The following is a 21,823-nucleotide window of genomic DNA, read 5'->3' as shown; positions in this document are numbered from 1 at the left end:
TGGTTAGAAGAGTCTCTTTGTTTTTATATGATTCATGTTTTTAAATCATAGTTGTGAAGCTGTGTGTTTAACATGGAAATATGAATATGGATGAAACATTCAGCACATAAGATGCTCTAATAATTATGTAAGTTGAATGTGAACAAAGGATAGCTTCTTCCCCTTCCTGATGGTAATAATATATGGCAGAAGTCAGAAAATCATACAACAGGATTCTGTGACCATGCATCCAGTCGGTCCAACAGTACAATTTAAGAACAACAGAATTTATAGACATTACTACTTGTTGCATTGTGGTTGCTAATGAAGAATTCCTTGAATCACTATCAGATCTAAAAAAAAAACAAACAAATAAATAAATAAAGTGTAAAGGGATCAATGGAAAGGAGGAGGCAAGAACCGGCTTGACAATATAAATAATCGTTTAATTTCAAACTAAAACAGAAGACACAATCACACACACGACGGACAAGTCCGTAAATGATCTCTCTCTCCCACACGATCCTCTGCAGTCGACCTTTATCCCTCTCGAAGGCTTGATTAGCCTAATACGGGACCAGGTGTGTATGATCCCGACCCGGCCCTGCCCTCCGCCCTGCCACAAAATATATACACACACTACTGGTCAAAAGTTTTGAAACACTTGACTGAAATGTTTCTCATGATCTTAAAAATCAGTTAATCTGAAGACATATGCTTAAATGTTTGAATTTAGTTTTGTAGACAAAAATACAATTGTGCCACCATATTAATTAATTTAATTATTTTTTTTTTTAAATTGATGACTTGGACCATCTAATAAAGAAAAGCAGCCAATAAGTGCCCAGCATAGATGGGAACTCATTCAATACTGTTTAAAAAGATATCTCAAGAAGAGTATATGTCTGCAAATTCTAGGCAAAGGGTGAATACTTTGAAGATGCTAAAATATAACACAGTTTTGAATTATTTTGGATTTTGTTTAGTCACAACATAATTCCCATAGTTCCATTTATGTTATTCCATAGTTTTGATGACTTTACTATTATTCTAAAATGTGAAAAAAAAAAAAAAATATATATATATATATATATATATATATATATATATATATATATATATATATATATATATATATATATATATATATAAAAACCTGTATATAACAATAAAAAACATTATTTATATAGATTATTTATTTCATGTCAACCAAAAACATCTAAGTTACTGTTTATTGGCTTTGCATTAATTAATTAATAAAACATGTGCTTAAATGGACATCTATGGTCCTCCTAACTCTCAGTGTCTGTTTTAGGTGCTTTCTTTGTGCCTTATGTCATCTTCTTCATCTGCTGTGGTATCCCAGTATTCTTCCTGGAAACAGCATTAGGTCAGTTCACTAGTGAGGGGGGCATAACATGTTGGCGAAAAGTCTGCCCACTCTTTGAAGGTAAGGCCTTGTTCAATTATTAAGTTTTAAAACAATATTGTCTCATGATTAAATATCTAATCGTTGCGCTGAAAAAGGTGCACTCAGGAAATATAAAGGCACTGTTTCCTGTCATCTTTAAGTAAAACATTTATAATATTTTCTAGGCATTGGCTATGCGACCCAAGTCATTGAAGCCCATCTTAACGTTTACTATGTGGTCATATTGGCTTGGGCTATTTTCTACTTGTTCAACTGCTTTACAACAGAGCTGCCCTGGGCTTCATGCGGCCACTACTGGAACACAGGTTGGTGTATTTCAAATAAATCAAAATCAGATCAGTTCATTGTAACTATGCCATACACATGTAACAGCAGTCATGTAGTAACAGCATAAGATGACATACAAGATGTACAGAATTTTAAATGTAATCACCATGCACAGTATACATCAATATAATACACAATATGGACACTATGCACACTATACACACAAGTATTTGAAGTATGCAGAGTATATGTAACATTCATAAATATGTATAATTTATTATTTATTAAATATAATTTATTTATACATTTTTTGTGGAATTGAAAATATGTAAGTACCAATACATACATTTTCTCATTAAATGCATAAATGTAAAACTGACTATTATAATAAATTGCTTTCTAGAAAACTGTGTGGACTTTAACAATGCCAGCATTGCCAACCTCAGCAACCCATATGCCACATCACCAGTCGTGGAGTTCTGGGAGTGAGTATACAGTCTTTCATACGCACGTTCATACAGATATCAATATGTTGCTGCTGTTTTTGGACAAATAACTCAATAACTTTAGACAAATACCCTTAACTCTGCAATCAACAACAATTCAAAGCAAGACAGTTAATACACACAGTGATATTCTGGCTTGCTAGGCAACTTTTGGTATAGTTGTGTGTGTATGGCCATTGCTTACTATTCATGTAATACTGTAACCTTAATCACTGACAATTTGTCATTCTTTTTTGCTTTGCTGTTGTCAACAAGCACCAAAAGGGCACTTGCACAGCTTGGAATGGTATGAACACAAATTTGGCCACAGATGGCTTTTTTTTTTTTTTTTTTTGTAGAGAATTTCTGTTTCATATCCAAGGCAAAGGAAGTAGTAGGAAGTAATCACGCCACAGCTGTTAGACAGTTCTCGCATGTTGCTGGCCTCAGACTCACATAGAGCAGGCAGCACTGTAGAACTGTGAAGCACAGAAGTTGTGAGCTTGAATGGGGATGGCTTGTTCAATGGGGGCATGACTTAGGCAGTGGATGTCACCCAAGAACATGTCAGAGATGATAAATGGCAGTGCAAGAAAGATAATTGTGGCTTTTCTTCATTATCTTGCAAGACTACGCTACTGCGTCATAGCCAGTCAATGCTGAACAAAACATTAGACCACCTTAAAGTTAGTGAAGATATTTGGGCATGGGAAGTTGATTCTTTTGGAAGAAAAATACTCTTAAAATGTTGATCCAAGTCAGTTTAGCTCAGCTTGGAGGTTGTTGCATTGTGCAGAAAATGTTTCAGAAAGTGCAATGGTTTTCATGAAATTTATTTAAACTGTAAAGCAGGGCTACTTAATTCATTCTGGAGGGCCACTGTCTATCCCTGCTTTTGCAAACTTGCGTGTAGTTTTCAAGTAATCATAAAGATCCTGATTAGCTTGATCAGGTGTGTTTGATTAGAGTTGGAGCTAAACTCTGCAGCACAGTGGCCCTCCAGGAGCGGAGTTGAAAAGCCTTGCCAATCAGGGTAAAGCAATTAATTTGACTCCTATATAGATCTAATGCTATATACAGCTATGTTGGTCAACAAGATTACAGTTTTAATCACTAAGCCATCCTTGAGTAGCTCAGATGAAGTTTGAAAGCATGCTCATATGAATATGCCACTTTCCAGAGTTCTGTCAACTTGACTTGTTCTTGTAATGGATTGCTTCTAAAAAAGTAATTAATTTCAAATGTGTTTCTCCACAGACGCCGTGTTCTGAACATATCCTCTGGAATTGAGGAAATCGGAAGTCTTCGCTGGGAACTTGCTATCTGTCTTGCTATAGCCTGGGTCATATGTTATTTCTGCATTTGGAAAGGTCCCAAATCAACTGGAAAGGTAAAAACAAAAGGCCCAGTGACCAGAAAATGGATGTTTGAGAATGTGTGTAGAAGTTAACCAAAGAGTTAGAGGGTGAGTTGGAGATGTCTCAATGAGAGACTTGGATAAATAGGGGAACTTAGCACCTTAATGTTATGCGGCCAATTCAGCATGGAATCAATTGGGTGGGTAAGACATGCATTCCATCCTTGCAAATTAGATAATAAGCAAAACTCTGAAATGTGGAATACTCAATATGTGGTAACCTACACTACTGTGAACTAAAAACGTAATCCAGTGATCACTATAGCGTATATACAGAATTTTAAATTGATTAGTAAATGAAAAGGACTCAAATGCCAACATCATCTGCATAAAGCTTAAACTCTTTAAGAGGACAATGGCACTTTGTGGCATTCCCCACACTGTGGGATCTTTTGGATTAAGACAAAGGTTGAAAGAATGTTAGCAATCAAATCTACTGACTTGCATATCAGACTGTATGTAATTCAGAAAAGCCATTGAACAGAAAGTGGCAGTGGTCCAAAAAGCAAACGGAAACTTGGGTGAACAAAGGTAGATCCTAACAATAACCGAGGGGTTTATTGGTAAACTCAAACCAACCTACTCAGAAAAAAAGTGCTTTTGGAAAACAAACTGGCATTATTCCTGTGTCTGGACTGCGAAATGCAACTCTTGCCTTCCTCTACCTTCGCCTTGTACCCACAATCTACTACATTATGTGGGCCTGTGTCCCTCTGCCAATCTCTAGCTCAGTCACTAGCTTCCTCTAGATTGTATTCTTCCAGCAGCCTTTAAGAAAGTCTAACGGACTCAATGAGCCAGAAAGAAAGTGCAAAGAAAGGAAGAGGGATGTGTGGGGAAAAATAAATGGGTTCACATTGTACAGATCCAGGAGAAAAGAGCTCAGCAGCAAGGCCTATATCTCCTGAAGTGGCTTTTGTTTGGCTGTGAAGTAAGAGGAAAGAAAGCTCCTTCATGGCGTGGCTTTAGCAGCCTGTCCAAGATTGATTTCTGTATTCACAAGGGGAAAGTAGAGCGTTCATGAGGAGCATGCAAAGTTGCTTGCTCGCCTCTTCCCTTCTGGGAGGAATACTGTCTGGCGGATAGCAAACTGCTTTCTTCCTCTCCTTTGACCACTAAACAGATTGCAGCATTCAGATCATTTGCAAAGCTGTTCACCCACAGGTCTTTTGTGGCCGTTTGCAATTCTCCCATTAGCCAGTGATAGATTTATAGCATGGGGTTGACCTGTGAATGCAGGGCTTGAATGTTTGACCAGGGAGAGTTGGGAAAGAGTCAAGGTGTGTTAAAGTCTCATGGTGTGTTTAGACATTGGTCTATTTACTCAGAAAAACCATACGCATGTATCTGAAATCCAAATGGGGGGATTGTCAATTGTGGTAGCTATGGTTTTTGGATATGGATATGTAATCATTTTATGAGACTAATTGAAAATCGTGTAAATTAGTGAGCTTGGCAAGCTTTGCCACATTTAAACTGACGTACATTCGGAATAAAGGGCATCCTGTCTCAAACTGGCCACTCACACAGATTGTGCTGTGCAGGTTTAATACTGTCTATTCATTTTATTTCACTGGATTACCTTGTTAAGCAAGACATTAAGTAATTAAATACATTGTGGCACAAATGCCATACAATGTAAGTGAACTGTGACTGAGACATCATTCTGCTTTTTTTCATGAAGAAAGTCATGTGGGTTTGGAAAAAACAAATAAAAAATAACATGAGGGGGAGTACATTTTGGGTAAACTATTCATTTAAAGAAACATTTTTTTCAGCTTAGAACAAAATAGCTTCCTGTCTGAAATGTATGGAGTTTTTTTTTTTATTAACTTTTAAAGTGGCTCAATGGGTGATTATATTTCTAACCAATTTGAGGAAATGTTTGTTGTTATTTGGTACAGTAAATTATCCAGGTCAGTTTGAAGACATTGGGGATTGTATGTTTCTGTGCCACACATTTTCTCACACTGCCAGCACAACCCAGTTGGGCTCCTTCTAGAGGGAAACAGTGTAGAAGCTTTTGTATCCAAACACTGTCTTGTCCATGGTCTTGACTGGATGCCAGAGGAACAAGAACCTAGGGCGGTTTTGTTAACACTACTAAAAGAGTTTCAAAATGTTGAATGGCTTTTTGCAAAAACATTTTACGTTCTAGAACGTGGAGACGAATTGAGCTGTGATGTTCAATGCTGTTGGTGTGATCACACTGTGGGATCAAATCTCCATGTGTCTTGGGAGATAAAGCTCTTACGCTGGTTGGTATGTTGTGAGTGTTTTTTCCTTCAAAATCTCTTGCTCAAAGCTGCATGTCTTCCTCTCCTTGAGAATCAATCTTTCAATCTGTATCCAATTAAGCCTTTGGGAAGAGTACCTGCCCCATCTGGCAGACCCTCAGAGCATTCCTTAAACCCTTCAAGTTAAGAGCACTGCTTCACTCAAACCTTTTCAATACAAGGTATACTAGTAAGATTGTCAATTGACATTCACAAAGGATGGTACATTCGTATCATGTATTAAGTTACATTGTCAACAGAAGACCACTACAGACCCATTTTTTTTGGGGGGGGGGGGGGTTGGTTGACACATTTCATATTAATTTTAAAGGATTTTCACATTAAGACCACTGCTTCACTCAAACCTTTACACTACAAGGTATACATGTAAGATAGTTCATTTGCACATCATTGACATTCACAAAGGAGGGTACATTCGTATCATGTATTAAGTAACATTGTCAACAGAAGACAATCAAAAACCATTTTTTTTTTTTTTGTGTGTGACCCATTATATGTAACTTAATTTTAAAGGATTTTTAACCCCAAAATGGAAATTCTGTAATTTCTTTACTCACACTTATGTCATTCCAAATCCGTATGCTGTATTTTTTCCTGTGGAATGCAAAAAGACAAATTTCAAAGAATAATGTTGAATAATATATAGAATAATGAAAAAATTGGAAACATTGTTTTCTGCCATGTGTCAAATGAAATGACCCATCAAACATCATAATCTCTTTATCACTTGATTTTACCCCTACTCCAATTTTGTCTACACTGTTCAAATAAGGTCCTTGAAGTGCTTAAAGTGTCTGAATAAGTGCTTGAAATTAAAACGGGGCATTTATTTCGTGTAATATCAAAGATGAATACATAGTATACCCACTCCACGTTTATTGAATAATGTGTCTTTAATATCCTGTCTGTTCTTTACAGTCAGATAAAAAGTAATATGAACTATTAATTTTAACCACAAATAGCGTGGATGCACTAAAAAAAGAGATTTCTCTCTTGTTAATGAATTAACAAACTCCAGTGTGAGTCTGTGAGACGCGAGTTAAACTCTTAAAGTGACAGTACCATTATAGCGCTTGTTATACAAATTATTGTAAACTTAATGTTATTACTTTTTAAATTTAACACATTATTTCAAACATTAACAGCTCATATCATTATTATATACAATTTCAAGAAATACTATAGCCGCAAGCAGTGATGACGGGCCCAAGCACCATGGATCCATTTCCACATGGTGGCTTTTGGAAAAATATGCAAGGTGAACACATGCATTTGGCATTTAACATTTATTCTAAACAAATTTGAATCAATTTGGGTAAATATAAGAGGTCTATTTCAAAGTCTGTTAAAAGCACCATTCTTCCTGCTACCAGTTGGTGGTGCTATAACCGTGACCCATAATAGCCACATCCATGAGTATGTCAAGTATGAAAGTTGACATATGTACCATTTTTGATGACTCTAGGTGAAAATGGGGTTGCTACAGCGACTCCATTACATGCCCAAGTTAAAGGGGGCACTAAAGAGCCCCCCCATTACATGCCCAAGTTAAAGGGGGCACTAAAGAGCCCCCATGGCCATGTGTGAACTTTTGTCCAGTCCTAATGGCCGTGTGTGCAAAATGTAATGACATTTTAAGCATGCAGAGTGCCTCAAAAACACCCAAATATAGGAAGCAAGAAATAACAATTAATGCATTGCCATGGTAACAGTATTTAAGATATTGAATATTGCTTTTACAATTTTACATCAGCAGTGTCTTGACATCATTCTAAAGAATTCTGAATTTGGAATATAAACCAAAGAGGGCTATTTCAAAGTCTGTTAAAAGTGCCAAACTTCCTGCTGCCAGTTGGTGGTGCTATGGCTGTTTCCTGTTTTTTGGCCATAAATGTATTGCTTCGCCATGGCGACACTGTTCAAAATATAAAAAATCCATTCACAATTTAGCGTCTAAAATGTCTTGGCTTGTTGCACACATTTGGTGCCAGTCACATGAATACCCTAAGAGGCATATTTAAAAGTTCAGAAAAAACAAAATGGACGACTTTGCAGAGCTGATGACTGTGAGTATGAAAGTTGTTCAGCTTGATGAGAGCTAAATATGAACCAATTTTGGTGACTGTATGTGAAAATGGGGGTGCTACAGAGCCCCCTTTACATTCCCATTTTCAAGGGGGTGCTACAGAGCTATTCATTATGAAGCGATCAGATTATTATCCCAAATTGCAACTGCAGCAGACAAAGTTTCTGTTCTATTGACAGCTGCTGCTTTCAACTTGGGTGCCAAGTACATAGTACATTTTCATTCGGGAAAGATGTAAAATTGCCTTACACACCTTTAGGAGAGGAAAAATAAATACAATGCATGTGGTATTTAATGACTTGCATATACTGATTATGTACATCCATGGCAAAAAGTTTTGGCAGTGACATACATTTTGTGTTTTGCAAAGTATGCTGCTTCAGTATTTGTAGATTATTTTTTCACATGTTTCTATGGTATACTGGAAAACAATAATAAGCATTTCATGAGTTTTAAAGGCTTTTAATGGCAACAACATTAAATATATGCAAAGAGTCAATAGATTTTACAGTGTTGACCCTTGTTCTTCATAACCTCTGCAATTTGCTCTGGCATGCTGGATATCAGCTTCTGGGCCAAATCCTGACTGATGGCAATCCATTCTTGACATTTTTAGTGCTCGTGGGCTTCTGCCACTTGCCTTTTGAGGATTGACCACAGGTTCTCAATGGGATTCAGATCCGGGGAGTTGCCTGGCCACGGATCCAAAATTTCAATGTAATGATCTCTGAGCCACTTTATTATCACTCTTGACTTGTGACATGGTGTTCCATCATGCTGGAAAATGCACGGATCATCACCAAATTGCTCCTGGATCGTTGGGAGAAGTTTCTTGCAGAACGTTTTGATACCATTCTTTATTCATGGCAGTGTTTTTGGGCAGAATTGTGAGAGAGCCCACTCCCTTGGATGAAAAGCAACCCCACAGATGGATGGTCTCAGGATGCTTCACTGTTGGCATGACACAGGACTCATGGTAGCGTTCACCTTTTCTTCTCCAGACTATCGATATTCCAGATGTCCCAAACAGTCGGAATGGGGCTTCATCAGAGAAAATATCTTCGCACCAGTCTTCTGCTGTCCAAGCCTGGTTCTTCCTGCAGAATTTCAGTCTGTCCTTGATGTTTTTCTTGGAGAGAAGTGGCTTCTTTGCTGCCCTGCTTTACACCAGGTCAAAAGACTTCACCTCACTGTGCATGCAGATGCACTCACACCAACCTGCTGCCAATATTGAGCAAGTTCCGCACTGGTGGTGACACGACTCCGTAGCTGACTCATCAGGAGGAGATGGTCCTGGCACTTACTGGATATGCTGGGATGTCCTGAAACCTTCTTTGCATCAGTTGAACCTCTCTCTGGTTCTCTCTGGCAATATTCTTTGCAGTAATTTCCTTGCATGTGAGGCCATTTTGATGCAAAGTGATGATGGCTGTACGTCTTTCTTTAGAGGTAACCATTGCTAACAAAACACAATGATTGGAAGCAGTTCTTCCCTCCTTTTATAGCAATCAGTCTGCTCTTATAATCCAATCAGAATGATGGAGTGATTTCACCTGACTAGTACTCGTTCACACTTAACCAAGTGCTGCTGAAATGATTAGTGAAATGAAGTTAGCTGGTCATTTTGTGCCATGGCCAAACAACAGTGACATTTGGGTTTTTGTGATAGAGTTCATTTTTTTTGGCCAATGAAGCTTTTTGCAATTATTTAAAATGCATCTGATCACTCAATAATCTACAATGCAATAATCTAGAAACATTGTGAATCAACACCACAAAAACTGAAGCAGAAAACTTTAAGAAACGCTAAATTTATGTCACTGACAATACTTTTGGCCATGGCTGTAGATACAATTTCCATGGTAAACCACGGCCTACTAGCCTATGTACATGGTAGTCTTAGATAAATAAAGCAGACAGTTGGTTAATCTTCATTTGGTAAAGTTAGAATAATTGCTGTGGGAGATTTTTTTCTAATTGCCACCTGTGAGAGGAAAACCATTGTATTTGAAAATGCTCCATTAGATTTGTGGAACAGCACATTTGCACTGTCAGAATTAACAATCATTGTAAGCAAAAAGAATAGATTACGTACACATAGCAAGAGTTCCCCACTATCACTTAATGACTTAAGTTCCAGGGAGGAGCGGCAGGAGTATTTAAGTAGAGATGACACCGCATATGGGGAGAGACGCACGGAGCGATTCAGTCTGTGTGACTGTGCCACAATGACTGCTGAAAAGCAAGACTGTTGAGTGTTGTTGAATATATATATATATATATATATATATATATATATATATATATATATATATATAATCTATATCAGTTAGTTCGGTCCTTGAATCTGATTGGACGAGAGACGTTCCGTGAGCACTGATGGCACTCTGACGCTTCACTGTGTGTGCATCACTCCGCTTGTGTTTGTGTCATTCTAAACTGAAATATAAGAGCAGTGCATAGGTGTTAAGAGCCATCTGTTTGTCTTTCTTTTTTTTTTACATTACATATACTGTGTGTGTGCGTGTATGTGTATATATATATATATATATATATATATAAATACACACACCCACACAGTATTTTTAGTTTTATTGCTAACTGATTCATTTAAAATTTTTGCTATAATTTAATAGAATTATTTATTGAAAAAAATATCTAGATCTGAAGATTATATTGTAAAGAAGTAATTTACCATTTTTATATATCCCTAAAATTGCTTTAAATGAACAATTGTAATTCAATGACACAAACGTACAAAAACATTTCTGTATGTTTGTGCATCAATATTAAGCAGGATTTAAAAAAATATATATATTCTCAAGCATGGACCAGTACCAACTGTTCGTGTTACAGCTTTATATCCTGAAGATGTAAGTATTGCACATTTTATTTTGTGAATGTTTGCAAATCGCCTTTCCGAATGTGCTTGTTAGCTGATTCCTTGGCTAATGCAGCTTAAGTTACCATTCTCTCTGTTTGTATTCACAGAGACCAGAGCTATGTCCTTATTTTTAATTTTTAACCCGAAAATGCTGATTTGTTGTTGCTGTAGTATCTGAAGCATGAGCTGTAAAGGCACAGCCCTCTTCCAGAAAGGGGGCAGTGAGCAGCAGCTCATTTGCATTTAAAGAGACACACACAAAATAAGCGTGTTTTTGATTCCACCTAAAAAGAGGCATTTATAACATGGTATAATAAATGATCCGTGGGATATTTTGAGCTGAAACTTCACAGGCACATTCTGGGGATACCTGATTTTTGTTACATCTTGTAAAAAGGGGCATAATAAGTTTCCTTTAAGGAGAAGAGACAGCGGCAGACGGGAGAGAGGTGTACGAAACTTGTCCGCGTGTCTTTAGGATTTGACGCAGCTGGCTGAAAAGCAAATGAAATAAAAAAATAGTACAATTTTGTAAATAAAATTAATATCAAGAACTTATAAATATAAAATAAATATAGCCTACACAACCAGTCCAAAGGACACTAAGTTGTTTCTCATAAGCTTAACTTTTTGATCTAAAGGCTCATGGTCAAACGTTTGGGATTCTTTCTGTACTCAAAAATAAATTGGCCTAATGTATTGATGTCTATACAAACCTTTTATTTATTTATATATTTTTAAAGAAAAGTTGCCAACAAGTGTCCAGCATATAAAATCATTCAATACTGTTTAAAATATATCCCTCTGAACTTGAGAAAAGGCCAATGAGAAATTGGCAAACAGAATTTGCATGTCCCGCCCCCGGACATTTGGGTATAAAGGGAAGCGGATGTGCATCTGTCTGTCAGATTTCTTCAGAGAGGAGTGGTTGTGCATCAGCAAGCTGAGTTCTCACTACTGCTCCACTCACCTCTGCCAGAGCACTGCTATTGGATCTTATGGCGCATTTCCAGTGGCTTTCTCCTTCTCTTCTCGCTGTTCAGTCCACACCCCTGGGCACTTCGACAGCGCTTCTGTGAAATGGCTTATACCCTCTAAAAGAGAAGTGTTTTCATAAGTAAAAGTGCAATACACAGCAGGCTTTGAATGCCCTATTCAGGACGCGTCTATTTAAAGATGCCTTTCCACCTCTGTGTAGTTCCAGGATGCAGCTGTTTTCTCTGCGCTTCTGACGGTCATAAGCGCTGCCTCGCGTGTCTGAGCTGTGATCACATGGAGGCAACTTTTATGAATGTTTTTTTGTTCTCATTGCGAGAACATGGCCATGGCAAATCGCGGCTTTCTTCCTTCGGAGGGAAAGCCACTTCAGCTACCCCCCGCTCTGCGCCTTCTTCCTACGGGATTAAGGCCGGCGATGAAGGCGATTTGGGGAGAGCAAAAGGCTTGGTTCCACCGGGTAAATCCCCACGAACCACCCCCCCCCAGCATGCTCGTTTGCTTCCGTCCGGGTCTGACGCAAGACCGGCTCGCCTCACGGCCAATCCGTTGTCTCCCTCGGACCCCGTGAGCTGGATGATGATTTCGCCGCTGCATCAGAGAGCGTCACAGCGGCATCTTGTCTGGGCTGCCACCTTCGGGTCTGCTCGCCCAGTCTCGCCCTATTTCACTACCCTCTACGGTGGGATGTCCCACGGGTACACGGAGGTCCCCTAGGTGGATAGGACGGTTGCAATCCACCTGTGCCCTATCGTCCGGTACTGCCCTCCAAGGCCTGTAGGATGACGTTGTCACTGACTTCGAATGTCTACAGCGCCACTGGACAGGCCGCCTCCGCCCTGCATGCCATGGCTCTCCTAGGCAAGGCACTTAAAGATCTGCACTTCGGTAGTCCTAACCCCGACATGCTGCAGGAACTGCGCTCTGCCACCGACCTTGCTCTCAGAGCCACGAAGGTCACAGCGTGGGCACTCAGGCAGGCGATGGCCATCCTCATGGTCCAGGAACGTCACCTATGGCTGAACATGGTCGAGATGCGTGACGTTGACAAGGCTCGCTTTCTCAACACCCCCGTCTCCCAGCTTGTCACCCTGCAGCTTCCCGGAAAGGGAATGCTGTCTCCAAACTGAGGCTCCCCACTGGTTCGTTGACGCCATTTACTTTGCTTTCCAGACCCAGTCGTGCCCGCCCCCTTGCGGGTTCGAGCACACTCGACGAGAAGTGTGGCATCCTCGTGGGCACTGGTCAACGGCACCTCCCTAAGCAGACATCTGCAGAGCAATGGGCTGGCCAATACCTAAAGGCGAGATTCTGTAATCTCAGGGTTGAGTCTGTCTCGTCGCATGATTTGTCAGGTCCAAGCACGTAGAACTCTGTAACATGGAACAACTGACCGCTTGCACCTAGTGCCCTTCACCAAAGTGAGCCAATGCTCTCTTTCTCCCAGTTTAGCCAATAAGCTTGCACTTCCTGGATGTTCTTCCTCCCTAGCCCTCTGGCCTGCAAATTTGAGGAGGAATTTGCGACCAGACTCCCTATGAGTCTCAAGTGCTCTGTATTGGGGTAGGGCTCCATAGGCATAATTCCCTTTTCAGGCAACTCCCTGTGACGTATTTTCAGCTGTGTGGTCCCCCTGTTGGCGGACCTGTGTCTCCCTTGGGCAGCATCTCTGCCCCCGGTCGCTGTGTTTGTGGAGATCCTCCCTTACTAGGTAGGACCTACCACCGTGCCACTTCCATGTGTGGCTTGACAACCCATATGACGTATTGGCCACATGTTACCTCCCCCCAGCCTAGGTAGGATGTGTTCTCCGCAGAGTCTTTTCCCCCTGAAAGAATAGGAAAAGAACTCCTTCCCCGATGCGTTTTATAGCATTAAGCCCCTGCCCCTTTATGCTCTATAACAGGCTGCGGCTGGCCGGCTTGCACCTATGATAGACATGTCGCTTGTTTCCCCCCTCAGGGGTGCTGGGAACCTAAGAACTGTATATGACACTTTTTTGGGGTGTTGGAGGGGGTTACATGCGGCTGATACAGTTGCTTCTAGCATGCAGTAGCTTGCTTCCACCTGTGTCAGCAGTTCACATAACACGATTTAGTGCATGACATTTTAAATGGGACCCCATGTGTCACTACAATCAACACAACGTCGAGTGAGTGACAGAAGGGAAACGTCATGGTTACTGTTGTAACCTCCATTCCCTGATGGAGGGAATGAGATGTTGTGTCCCCCTTGCCATGACTCTAAACCTACCACTGTAAACAGCCAAAACCTACTCTGAGGCCGAACGGCTCCTCAGTGCTAAAACCTGACTGACAGACACACGTCCACTTCCCTTTATACCCGTAAGTCCAGAGGCGGGACATGCAAATTCTGTCTGCCAATTTCTCATTGGCCTTTTCTCAAGTTCAGAGGTACGCAAGGCTCTCAAGAAAGACCCCTTGTGTCACTACAATCGACAAAACTTCTCATTCCCTCCATCAGGGAACGGAGGTTACAACAGTAGTTTTTGTCATTGCATAATTGCCATACTTTTGTGTTACTTCTTAGTTATGACGATGTTCTACTCTAATATCTAAAATGTGCAGTAACAAATAATAAAGAATAGGCAAGTGTGATCAAACAATTCCTGCTGAGTTCTAGTCTTACACTGCGCGGCTGTTTACATTGAGCATGTTTTTGTGTCCGTCCACACTGTTTTATAAATTATTCAATTTAAACAAGCGCTAGATAGATATCGTTGACCGCTTGTTCGTGTTTTTAGATGCCATGTAAAGTTTAAAAAAGCCAAAACTGTTAAACGTCTTGAGTCAAGAAACATCTCAGCTCTTTTGTGGTGCTGTTGTGCAAAAACAAACATATTCAAGCATGTGAATGCCACGTAACATGCTTTCACATTGCGCTGAAATGTCAAAGAAATATTTTGAATATTAGCTAATATATAGGACTATGCCATTATACAAACACCGTCAACACAAGTCATGCCAGCTTCTAACAGAATTAAAACTAATAAAAAGTATTTCACGGCTCCCAAAAGCTATCTTGTTAAATACAATGAAAGGAATATGTTATGATGTGACTTTTAACAGCACAAATCAGCATAAACTAATGACTCACCGGTTCTGAATGATTTGGACCACATGGGATGGAAAGTGACTTCAAATACAAGCTGTTATTTTTAGGATACAGATGTTGTTATTTTGCAAACCATCTTAAACGGATGTTAACTTTATCTTTCGTTCTTTTGATAAACATAGTTAACTGAAGAACGTAGTTATACACCGTGGCGGGCCATCCATTTTAAGTCTAGGCCTTCAGTGTGAGTCATGCCATTTAAAAAAAAAAAATCATACATTATGTTGCAGCTAACTAGTAATACCAATTGACATTTTAAAAACACATCCACGCACGAAAGCCAGAACTTGAAAGGACACTCAATGCTCATGCAAGCCTAATTTCAACTGCAGCATGACTGATTTGCGACATGAATGTCTCCCGAACAGACATTCAAAAATCATAATTTTTCATATGAATCTACCAAGGAGGTCTAATACCTGGAAACATCTATCTAATAATATTTGTTATAATTTAGTTTCGTCATGGTACATGGTTATGCTGCGTTCCATTCAAGTTGGATGTGGGATATTCCTACTTGATATCTCCTACTATAAATGCTTTCAAGAATTCAAGGAAACAAAACTGCAATGCTCATGTTAGCATAGCAGGAGTTTGACTCTCATTAGAGATGTCTCTTAGCAACCCAACTGATAAACAATGCTGCAGTGCTAGCATTTGTGCTTCAGGTGTACGATTATCAAAAGAGCTTATAATGTTTTATACACCTGTTTCTGCTGGAATTTGTTAAACCAAATTTAATATCATGTAATGTGGAAACAATCTCATTTATCGATATTGGTTAATAAAGTGAATGTTTATCACTTACTTTGTACATCTCTCTGAGTGTCGACATGTTTTTGTGACATTATGCCCCTACATCTCTGTTGAGAATTTCTGCACGAGCCTACAAGTTGTAATTCTGAATTAAAGATGCATTTCATTTCACTTTTCCTAGTAGGACATTGTAAAATCCGACTTTCCAAGTTGAATGAAACGCAGCACTACTTTTCATAACTTGATCCAACACTAAATGCTCCAGCAGTCTAATTTACACTTAGAAAACTCCTGATGTTGCTTTAACAATGCAAAATGCACTTCCCAATAAGCTTGAAGTGAAAATCAGTCCTCCTTTCCTGTTTAATAAATGTAGCAATCACACGGTCATGTAGAACATCTCAGGTTTGTAAATCCAATAAGGATCTCTTTCTCAATAGTGATAGCGGCAGTAATGACAGTTGACTGGTCAACAAGATCGTGCACTCTTCACATTCAAATTACGTCACTTAACCCTCTGGGGTCTGAGGGTATTTTGGGCCCTGGAGAAGTTTTGACATGCCTTGACATTTGTGCTTTTTTCAGTTGCTTAAAACATATTAATGGCTAAAGTTTTTTTGAGAAAATAACATTTATGCATGGTTTTTGAAAAAACTAAACTTTTAAGTCACTGAAATAAGTCCATATAACACATACTAAACATTTGTCCACAAGACTTTTGAGAACTGGATATTGTAGCCTAGAGTTTTTCTACAAAATGTTGTGAAAACCATCCTGATCACTCATTCATACAAAACAATATAGTAATTTCACTTTTGTAAGACAATTTTAGTGTTGAAAGGTAATATGCGAGGAGGCGTGAACGATCATGAATATTCATTGTAATTCACACATGAGAGACAAAGACCCTGCCCTGGGACTATCAATGAGGGAAAGAGAATGAATGTGAGGAGACATAATGATCCAAATCAAGTTTTAAGTTAAAAGATGTAATCTGACTATATATTTTCTTTACATAAAGACTTTACTTAATTTTAGACCTACACTACCTTTAAAAGAAGTCTCTTCTGCTCACCAAGACTGGATTTATTTTATCCAAAATACAGAAACAACATTGATATCCTGAACTCTTTTTACAATTTAAAAGAACAGTTTTCTATTTAAATATATTGTAAAATGCAATTTGTGACCAAAGCTGAATTTTCATCATCATTACTGCATTCTTCAGTGTCACATGATCCTTCAGAAATATAATATGCTGATTTTCTAATATGGGCGTATTTAAAATGCATTTTACTCATTTACACCTGAACACATATTTGCAAGCACAATCTTTGTTGATGATAATGAGGCAGCATAAACGCTATTTAAAATATAATCTAAACATTCTTGCAATTTTATATAATATTACATATCATATTTATATTATACAGCATATAATTTAAATACCTGCTTTAAACGTTCATCGGAGTCCCACTCTTCTTCTGAGGAAAATGTTAACTCTTCCATAATATCCTGGAGCTTTCTCATCTGTGTATCCTCAAAATACCTCAAAACATGTGAAAATGCACAAAAATTAATGATGACATTTAATGATTTGCCATAGCAACAGTATTTAAGATATCAAGTATCCCTTTAGAATTTAAAATCTGCACTGTCTTGACCTTAGTCTAAAGTTTTTGGAATTAATTTAGGTAAAAAAATAAGAGGGATGTTTCAAAGTCTGTTGAAAGTGACACACTTCCTTCCGCCAGTTGGTGGCACTATGACTGTGACCCACAATAGCTACATCAATGTGATCAGCCTGCAAGAACAAACATTTGGCAAAATTTGTATGTAAATCAAACAATGCATGCAGAAGATATGAGACATTTCCTTATTCCAATTTTTGACGTTATTTTATGCTTCGCCATGAAAACACCGTTCGATATATATAAAAAATCCTATTGCAATTTAGCATCGTCAATGTCTTGGCATGATGTCGCCCATGTAAACACAAGAGGGCTATTTCAAAGTCTGGTAAAAGTGCCATACTTCCGTGAACCAAAATAGCAGCATCAATGTGTTGCCGATAAATCGGCTGATATTCAGAATTGTTTAATAATTGGCATCAGCAGAGATACATTTTCCTGTTTTGCTTATTTGTTTCTTGAGGGCTCTGAGAATTGCCTGCTTGCATTTGACGCGACTGAGTCATGGTTAGTTTTTTGTCATGGTTAGTTTTTTGTTCCATGCCATCGCGTTAGTACATTAATAGACCGGTGTGCAACAGTCTCAGGTAAACAGCCCACATATCAGAGTCACAACCGACATGTTTGAGCTCATTATGTTAAAGTACTCACCTGTTTCATTCTTCCCCTCTTTCCTCAACAGTTTCCTGTAACTTTTAACTGTCTGGTCTAATGATACAAATGCAAATATCAATACAACTAATGTCATATACCGTATGCAAATATGCACATATTTATTTTAAACAGATGTAATAAACCAACCTCACACAACTTCAGCAGATCCAGCATACTGTGGAGCGCTCGATATATCTTCTTCTGAAGCACGTATTCTAACAGTCTCTCCTCAACATTTTCCTGTTAGTTTTCACTTTCTTTTCTAATGATAAAAGGCAAATATCAGTAAAACTCATTTAAACAGATGTACTTCACAAACCTCATGAAAATCCAGAGTTTTCTTCCCGTCAAGTGCTCTTCTACAGTAATATCTTTCTCTGAAGTGTGTATTCTATCAGCCAGTATCAGGATCAAAAGTTCCTCTGATTCACAAATCATGACGGTCACTCCGTGACAATCCAATCAGGCGATCCAGGCTGTTTAAACTCTCAGGCGATTGCTGCTAGTGCTAGATCTGCATGAGTGCTTGAATGCAGCTTCAAAGTAAAAGCACTTCACATGTGCTATAAGTAAATATCCTATTCACCATGCACATGTACAATTTCTTTGATTCTGTATTCTTGGAGAAAAGAAAATTAGCTAATGCATGCCATCCATGGTTGCTGGACTACTGTGTGTACTGTTATTTCCTTCTCTCTAATATATTAACAATTTATTCATGGGAAAATAAATTACAAAAATGTGATGACTAAACTGCTATCTACCTTTTTAAAATACAATGTAAAAAAAAAATATCTAAAAAAAATTATAAATTTAAAGTTTTGCGTGAAATTGAGAAAATATAGAGGTAAATATTTTTATTTAAGAGTTTATACATTTTTTTTTTTTAGCAATTTTTTGTTGTTGTTATTTACTATATCAAATTGTGTGATTTCGATAAGCCTTGTTTTTCTTCTGCAGGTGGTATATGTCACTGCAACCTTTCCGTATTTCATGCTGTTGATCCTTCTTCTGCGAGGAATCACGCTGCCTGGTGCTTTTAATGGAATTAAGTTCTACCTGTACCCTGACATCTCTCGCCTGTCTGACCCTCAGGTATGAGTAATGACTTCATTCCATGGCATGCTACTTCTTATAGATTAAATACCCTCCTGCTCTTCTTTCTAGTGTTTAACAGCATTTTTTATGTTTTTTTTTTTTGAAAGAGTGATGCACTTTCTATGAATAGAGGACAGAATGTGAAATTCAGTGTGAAATTGTGAAATCAAGCTGATAAAACCAAGTTTCAACAAAGTGTCAACAAATAGTAGGTGCTTAACCTTCAGAAAATGTTGGTCGTCCACCTCAGGAGGTCAAACTTAATATTTTATATGAGAGAAAATGGAAATTTTCCATTTCCATTTTTGTTGATTACCATGTTATCAAAATTTCCAACATGCCTCAATACAGTTTAAAACAATTTTATTGCTAGTTATTCTGTAGCAATAAATATTAAATAAAATGTAATTAATATCCTGCCTACTGTAGAAAGGGTCCAAAGGAAGTCACGGTTGAATGGATTTCTTCAAATTAAAAATCATGCCGTAACAGGGTCCCACAAAAAAATTATATATATTAGTACACACATAGTAATCCCAACATATCATCAAACAGACAAAAGAGTGTATCTTTTATTAGTCATCTTAATGCCATTAAAACTGTACATACATACATACATACAGTATGCCATTAAAAAGGGATTGTGTCCAAGAGTTGCTGCTGTGTCATTCACCTGCAGTGGTATCCTTATGAAGGCTCCATTATCTTTTGAACCGGTGAATGTAACCTAAACCCAAGGTGTTATTTGTTTTATTCCTGTATAGTGCAACTTATCCCAACATTTATATTTTCGTCTTTAGCATATTTTGGAAAATAATTATGGATACAAAATAATTTAATCAAGTTTTATGTCTCTTTAGGCTATATTCAAAAAAAAAAACTATAGCACAAAATAAATTGAGGTGCATGTGCACCACCCGACCCCAACTAAAAGGTTTAGAGCCCCTGCCCCTCAAAATGTCAGTGCACATCCCTGGTCTTTAGGTGACTGTACTTACAAAGGCAAAACATAACATAAAAAGGGAAGTATATAAAGATTCTTATTACGTGGCTCTCTGGATTACTTTGTATAAGTTTGTATAAATGTAAAGTCAGCCTGCCATTAACGCAAAATAAACCCCAACAGGGTGGTCAGGACTTGTATCACCCTGAAGCAGTTTATTTTGTGTTATTGACAGCCTTGCTGATATCATCCTGCTTATTGCATTGCTACTTAAATTAATAATTGAATCGACATGAAGTAATGATTACATTTGAAACATTTCAATATGTTAGTATGTGAGAAGAAAGACTACGGAGTCTATAGTCTGAATTCCACCTCTGGTTTGTGTCAGATTGGTGTTTATGTTAAGAAAATGACCACCTGACAGCTCATTATCCTGCTTACAACACAATTACAAGTCAAGTAAATAAATAAATAAATGGACATGAAATGTAATATTGTATAATACCATATAATATAATATAATATAATATATTGATTTTAGTTTAAATTATTTTATTACCTTACTTGTAAAGATAGCAGAGTGATACGTGTAGGTAGGAATGATCACTTACAATACTGTGGTGACAGCTGAAATATTATTTTATCTCCAGATGTGCGGTCAGTTCTCAGAAGTATTAGACCACTGGATGGTGCCATTGACCAATTAGAATAACACATTCCAGAGAACCATGTGATCATTTTTTATTATGACTGCTACACTGTATACTAGACATTTGTCCCAGGCAACTGATTTCCTACACATTTGTGCTAGTTGTGTGTCTCTTTTCACTTTGTGATCTGTTTCTTCACAACTCACATAAATGTGTCATGTCCATTTATTTGTTTACCGGTATTTGCTAAATGTTATAAGTGGGATAATGTGCAGGCCTTCAGTATGATACAAGAGCCCCCCACTTAAATTCAAGGTCCTGATCACCCTGTTGACGTTTACTTTGTGATAAATACCAGATAATTGTATACATTATCCCTTATGAAAAATATCCCAGTGAACAGAAAGCAGGAGTGAAGGAATGTAAGTGGAGTGGCATCGATAGAGAGAGAGAGAGAGAGAGATTAGCTTTCATGCCACACAGTAAGAAGTCTGTTCACACTTTCTATGCTCTGTTGTTCACCGTCTTCCTTTACGATCTCACCGCGCTATTCAGTGTTCTGTATTCGAGAATGTCAACGTTAAAACACCACAGCATTATTTTATGTTACTGTATAATGTGTTTTGTGAATAGCGTTATACAAATAAAACTGACTTGACTTGTTTTGCTGGTCTCCCAGCTTTACTAAGCCACTTTAGGCTTAGTAAAGCCTAATATGATGATGTGGTCTTCATAACATTTTGTGTTTGGAAACAAACGGCATTGGGAATCAAAGGCATTATATTACATTTTTTATATATATATATATATATATATATATATATATATATATATATATATATATATATATATATATATATAGGCTATCATATCGATATATACATATATATTAGATCACAATTAATTAACATGGTGTCTAATCAAATTAATCACATATATTCACATATTTATATATATATATATATAAATAAAATAAAAAAAATATTCAGATAATTAAAATGCATTACATTCCTGGAGCAGAAGAGTTAATCATTGATAAGACAATACAAA

The 21,823-nt window shown here is 37.9% G+C and overlaps 1 protein-coding gene across 2 annotated transcripts in view; it reads left to right on the top strand.

Annotated features, from left to right (window-relative positions):
• The window catches only part of slc6a11b (solute carrier family 6 member 11b), a 96,254-nt gene that overhangs the window by 39,112 nt on the left and 35,319 nt on the right, over positions 1-21,823 (top strand). For both annotated transcript variants that reach the window (XM_052111063.1, XM_052111062.1), the window contains 5 exons: positions 1,295-1,429; positions 1,576-1,716; positions 2,082-2,163; positions 3,421-3,553; positions 19,040-19,174. In XM_052111063.1, the coding sequence (XP_051967023.1) occupies positions 1,295-1,429; positions 1,576-1,716; positions 2,082-2,163; positions 3,421-3,553; positions 19,040-19,174 (626 nt within the window). The remainder of the gene's footprint in view (positions 1-1,294; positions 1,430-1,575; positions 1,717-2,081; positions 2,164-3,420; positions 3,554-19,039; positions 19,175-21,823) is intronic.

The sequence above is a fragment of the Xyrauchen texanus genome, chromosome 39 (genome assembly GCF_025860055.1).
Source record: "Xyrauchen texanus isolate HMW12.3.18 chromosome 39, RBS_HiC_50CHRs, whole genome shotgun sequence".
Taxonomy (NCBI): domain Eukaryota; kingdom Metazoa; phylum Chordata; class Actinopteri; order Cypriniformes; family Catostomidae; genus Xyrauchen; species Xyrauchen texanus.
Note: the sequence above shows the minus strand (reverse complement) of the source record. Positions and strands in the feature narration are given on the sequence as shown.